The sequence below is a fragment of the Anolis carolinensis genome, chromosome 2 (assembly GCF_035594765.1).
Source record: "Anolis carolinensis isolate JA03-04 chromosome 2, rAnoCar3.1.pri, whole genome shotgun sequence".
Taxonomy (NCBI): domain Eukaryota; kingdom Metazoa; phylum Chordata; class Lepidosauria; order Squamata; family Dactyloidae; genus Anolis; species Anolis carolinensis.
In genome coordinates, this window is record NC_085842.1 from 166,920,382 (window position 1) to 166,926,471 (window position 6,090).

Genomic DNA, 6,090 nt, shown 5'->3' on the forward strand with positions numbered 1-6,090 from the left:
GGACACAGGTTCCTCCTTCTGGCTTCATAATGTTGTCCTCTGTCCTCTACTAAGGACTGGAGCTTAGTAGAACACTTCCTCAGGGTTGTAGGGATTGTATTTCAGCAGCCAGTTACTTATTAACTTCTTTTCCCACACATATCCCTCGCCTAGTGCTGTGAGCAGCCCATTGATCTCAGCGGAGCACTCTCTGGAATAGCTATACTCAACATTCCCAGCATGCATGGTGGCTCCAACCTCTGGGGTGAGACCAAAAGACCCTTGGGGGAGGCAGCAGCACGAAGCACAGCAGGCGGAGCAGCACAGCCCCATGTCATCACTGATGCTGAAATCCTGAAGAACTGTGTACAAGGTGAGCAAAGGGGACCAGGTGGGTTGGGTTATTCAGGAGGCTGTGTAGATATTAGGAATAAGAATGATGGCAGATTCTTTAGATGGCAGATTGGGTTAGAACAACCAGGCTGACCATATAGTAGGTAACTTTTGGAATCATCAGGGAAAGTTTTTTTATGATGAGGATACTTTCAGAATATTCAGCTCTTCTGCCTCCAATTCCCCTCCAGACCTGGGTGATTGTCGGATGGAGGTGGTGGGCCTGGAGGGTGTGATCGAGATGGGGCAGATCTACACCGGACTGAAGAGTGCAGGCAAACGCCTAGCCAAGTGTTCAGAGATCACGCTGCGGTGAGTAGGCTGTCACCAGATGGAGGTTTATCTTCCTTTTATACTTCCTATTTTGAACTTCATTCACTCTGAGAAAGGATGAGGATGGGAAGATACATGGCACTGTCCGAGTAACAGCCATGTCTTTATTTGTGTCAAGAAATATGAAGTTGCCACTTGGCACTTTGTGAATGGGGGCTGTTATAATTTTATGTGACTTCTTTTATACTTATGTATTGTTTTTCACTTGCTGTATGTTATATGTGCACTCTGGAGTGCCTTTGTAAACTGCCCTGAGTCCCTTCGGGATGATGGTGGTGGGATATAAATAAAGTTTATTTAAGTTTATTTTAAAATGCAGTTAATGGCCTATTACAGTACTACAGCCTAGATCTGGGGAAGGAAAATTTACAATAGCAGTGTTTCTATCCATAAGCAGAGTTCATATCCATCAGTAGCAATAGACCACCACTTAGGAAGCATCATTATATGCTGAGCTGAAGTGTAGTGAGTAATATTTGATCAGCCATTATCCCTCATATATATATATAGCAAGATACCAGTATTAAAACAGAATTTAGGTATCTTCATTTCCCAGATTTATTCTTTGGATAGCAGAATGAATGTCTTTTCCAATCTGTGCTTTCTCGGTGGTCTCATGCTAGTTTTCTCCTACTTTTGCAGAACTCTCAAGCATCTCCCCATGCAGATTGATGGAGAGCCATGGATGCAAGCACCATGCACGGTAAGCTCCTAGAAGGGACATCTTGAAAGTTTCCCTTGGGTTGCCTTACTGGAGCCTCAGTGCCCCCGGCTGAAACTGCCTTGCCAAACATCTCCCAGCTTGTTTCTAGAATATATTCATGGATAGGGTGGTTATATGGGACATGTATTATTCTTTTGAGATTTTGCACTTCCTGCTTCCACTGATCTGGGAGTTTCATCCAGAAAAAAACAGTTGCTCACAGATGTATACTATGCTTCAAAGTATTGTGAATTCTTGTTCATTTGTTGGCACATCCTCTTCTGTACATTTCCAGATCAAGATAAGCCACAAAAACCAAGCCCCGATGCTCATTGCACCACCTCCCCGATCCTCCAGCTTTTTTGGCTTGAAGAAGGGACCACAAGAGGCATAAAAGGGAGTCCTGTGCCTGCCCAGGAACAGCTGTCTCCATGATGATGCCACTCCGGTGCTGTTATCAGAATGCCCAGATGTTCTGCATGGGGGAGCCTCCTACTCCACCACACATACACACAAGTTGTAATGGGGCCTGTTTCTTGCTGCCTTGTACTTGACAAGGGTAGAAGGTGCTGCAGCCAGAGCCTTTGCTTCTACCGCAGAGATCAGCCTGGCCATTTCCCTGGTCTGGGGTAGGGGAACTTCAGCCATCAGTCCTTTCACCTGGAGATGCTGCTCAGGTTGCCTGTCCCTGCTAGGAGCCCCTTAATGTGTGGATGCCAAACCTCTTTTCCATTGTCCACTGAAAAGCCCCATAAACCTCACATTTTCCCCCTTGCACTTGAGGTAACTACTGAAAGATTGGTGGCATCAGCTCACCTTCCCCCCACATCTCCTCTCTTTTATTTATTACAAAGCCATTCCACATTCCTCCACTTAACAGTTATCAGATGTGCCTCAGCATAGTAATAAAGGATTAGGCTTGAATGTTTTGCTTTCCTTCTGTGGTAGCTGATTTGAGGGCAGGGAGGTTAGTAAGCCAAGGAGCCTGGGCTATGGGCTTCCTAGGTTTAAGATCTTGCTCAGTGTTTGCCAAGATGCTTGGAAGATTAGACATTATTTTTGGAGGAAAGTATGTGTGTATATAGGTGCAAGTAAATAAATATACACACACAAAAGCAATCTCTGTTCTCTGTAGACACAAAAATGTAGTAGGACTAGGCAATCAATGGCTTGTATCTTCTACATATCGAGAGCTACATATCTAACTGTGCAGCAGGATCTGCATGAAAGCATGGGATACTGAACTAGTTCACTGCAATTATGTGCAGACTAGCAACACGTTCCCTACTTCTGCTTATAGTAAAGAACTAGATTCAGTATCAGTGTAAGTTCCTTGTCTATTCACCTTTTAAGAAATATGCCGTATTGTTTCCCCTCTTTCTGCTGCTGCTTGCAAGAAGGTGGTATAGGTTTGTGCCAAAATAACTTGAGCAGCTTCAGGCAGGAGCGATCTGTATGTCTGAATTGGTCCCAGCATTTAGAGAGAGTAGGATGCTTTTGCCTTATTTTTCCAGATTCCTAAAAATGGAGCCATATCCCATAGCCCCATATAGGTCAGTACTTTGGTGAAAGTGGATGAGTTCTCTAGTAATTTAATATCTTTAGTAAACTTCACTCTTAAGGGAGCCTGCCCTTCTTGGAGCAGGGGGTCTTGTTCAACAGCTAGATGAGAGCAAGAAGAGAATATGCAGCCATTCTTCTACATGCCCATTTCAGAGCTTGGAACAGTGAAGTTTTTGAACTACAGCACTCAGAATCTCTCGGCCAGCCTGACTACTAGGCATGCCAGATACAGAAATCTGGGAGTTGTAATCCAAAACCCAAGTTTTTCCATGCTCTGACCAAAAAAATCCTAAATCTTTTTAAATGATTCCATGTACAAAAATGGGTGTTTGTATTAATAACATCAAATGTAATCTCCAACTATTTCAAATCTATCACACTTCTGGAGCTTTATTTTGTTCAGTTTCTATGAAAACCTTTAGTTTGACTGGAGAGAACAAATTGACAGAGTGAGAAATGCTTGTACATCATGAGTAGTGACACAACTCTGCTCTACAGGCCTGAAGACTCAGATAAATGGCACTGATTATGAAGGATGCTTTCCATGAATTCTTTGAGGAAGGCTGCTTCTGCTAGATTCACTCCCCTGTGATCCCAAAGTTGAGGGTTTTTTGGGGCTGTTTTTAAAATGTAGAGAATGGCAAGAAGATTTATGACATTGTTCTATCACAATCTCTGCTCTATTGTACTGTGCTAATGCAGTCTAAAAAGCCCCTTTTCTGTATCAGTTGATCTTTGATGCTTTACAGTAGAGAAAGGGAGGAGGGCTGCCTTTCTTTCTATGAGGCAAAGTATAAGGTAGAGTGAGGTGGACAACCACAGTAGGGATCAATTTTTGCCTGCATATCTCCTATGGTAAATCATATCACTACATATGATTTATGGTAAATCATATCACTGCAAATTTTTTTGCCAAAAATGTGACCTGGAGCTGAACAAAAAACCTTCCACTTTTAGGCTTCCTGGTAGGCTTTAGGTGGCTAAAGTCAAGGCACCATACTTTGGCAGCTTTTGGGCCATATTTTTCCCAACTCTGAGATGGGTGAAGATTAAATATCTCCTCCCAATCCCCAGCCACAACCCCAATAGGAAGATTACTCTTCTGATGGCTTGCAACTAAGAAATTGAGCTTGGACCTTTATTAAACAGCAGTTGCAGAATATGAGATTTGGCCATCAAATTTATTTTTGCCTATGATGGGAATTTTCTATGAATTCTCACACTGCATCACCCTGCTTTCTTGGAGGAAGGAGAAGATGCCAAGGATACTGCAGAGAACAACCTGTTTGAAAAATGCTTGAAGTGTCATTTTTGAATGATTACGGCCTTTCCAATTACTGTTGTTAGTGCAATAAAGGTACAGTTGTCACTCATTCACTCAGTGCAAATCTCTTTCCTTATGCTGCAGCACTATGACATTATTGCACATCGAGGGGCAGTTTTAATATAATGCCATTATCTCTTGCTTAGGATCTCATGTAAACAAAATTGAAGTAACATGCTTATTGCTTTAGATGTCTGTTTCTTACATAAAGACCTGTGCAGAAAGTGGAAGAATGTAATGGACAGAAGAGCCAGTGTGATGCAGTGGGCTGGTTGGAGGCTCAGACTAGGACAGGGTGTCCAGGTTCAGATCCCATCCCAAATCATATCCCATCCCACTGGATGACTTTGGGAAATTGCTCTTTCAACCTGGCACTTCTTGCAGGGTTGCTGTAGGAACGAAATGAGAGTATGGGAGTGTAGTGTTTCAAGTTCTTGGGAAAATGCAGGATACAAATTTAATCATGTTGACAATGACAATTTCAGCAAATACAGTAGAGTCTCACTTATCCAACACTCGCTTATCCAACGTTCTGGATTATCCAACGCATTTTTGTAGTCAATGTTTTCAATACATCGTGATATTTTGGTGCTAAATTCGTAAATACAGTAATTACTACGTAGCATTACTGCGTATTGAACTACTTTTTCTGTCAAATTTGTTGTTAAACATGATGTTTTGGTGTTTAATTTGTAAAATATAACCTAATTTGATGTTTAATAGGTTTTTCCTTAATCTCTCCTTATTATCCAACATATTCGCTTATCCAACGTTCTGCCAGCCCGTTTATGTTGGATAAGCGAGACTCTACTGTACACATAACAGAAAAAACTATGGAGGTATTTGGTTATTTTTTATGAAGGAATGATTGGTCTTGAATGATTTTTCCCCTTTTTAAATAGCCCCATGAGTGCTCATATGATTAAACTCCACTGAGTATGAGGGTTGAGAAAGGTGAGCTGGGATTAGTTCTGAATGTTGTACTTAGATCAGTGGTTCTCAACCTGTGGGTCCCCAGATGTTTTTGGCCTTCAACTCACAGAAATCCTAACAGCTGGTAAACTGGCTGGGAATTCTGGGAGTTGTAGGCCAAAACACCCACAGGTTGAGAAACACTGACTAAGAGCGTTGTCTGATCAGGATGCTTCAACATTTGCAATGTACTCCATTTCCATATTATGCCTGGTTCTAGCTATCTCTCTTTAGCCTATAAGTGACTTTGGATCAAATTATTTTTTGATCCAATGTAGTAAGAGATTTTTCTTCCTAGATGCTTGGAGAAAAATGATAAATAATTACTATTAAGCCTTCTTGCTCTATTATTACAGATGCTAAAGGAGCATTTTTTTTCTAACATGTTTTACAACATGACCCCAGTTGTACTATTTGACATGCCTGTATACGCCTGCCATGTTGTTGTTTTTAAGGACACTTTGGTGCTGTAGAAATGCCAAACAGTTACAGATCTGCGCTTCTTGTTCACTGCACACCAGTCTCTTCTCAATGTCCCATCATCAAAATTGGGCCCTCTCTTTGGGAAAAGAGTACACTATAAACCTGTTCTGCAAAAGGTCGTCTTCCTAAACAACTCCAACTGCTGCCATTTCTCAGTGTCTATCTTCTCATGCGATCACCGCTACAGGCCTACTAGCTATGTTCATCTGTTGCTGTGCATGCATAATATGATGAAAGAACATGGCAACTGGGGGAAACTCACCTAAATGTGATGTGGCATAGAGTACAGAGGCTGTAGTATACTGGACTGTGTCACTTCAGAGTTTCCAGCTATACAGGA

The 6,090-nt window shown here is 41.9% G+C and overlaps 1 protein-coding gene across 3 annotated transcripts in view; it reads left to right on the top strand.

Moving 5' to 3' along the window:
• dgka (diacylglycerol kinase alpha) overlaps nucleotides 1-4,344 on the top strand; it is a 78,786-nt gene extending 74,442 nt beyond the window's left edge. For all 3 annotated transcript variants that reach the window (XM_008114418.3, XM_008114420.3, XM_008114419.3), the window contains exons 21-24: nucleotides 154-352; nucleotides 564-684; nucleotides 1,348-1,408; nucleotides 1,704-4,344. In XM_008114418.3, coding sequence (XP_008112625.1) covers nucleotides 154-352; nucleotides 564-684; nucleotides 1,348-1,408; nucleotides 1,704-1,802 — 480 coding nt within the window. In that variant the 3' untranslated portion in view covers nucleotides 1,803-4,344. The remainder of the gene's footprint in view (nucleotides 1-153; nucleotides 353-563; nucleotides 685-1,347; nucleotides 1,409-1,703) is intronic.
• Nucleotides 4,345-6,090: the final 1,746 nt, after the last annotated feature.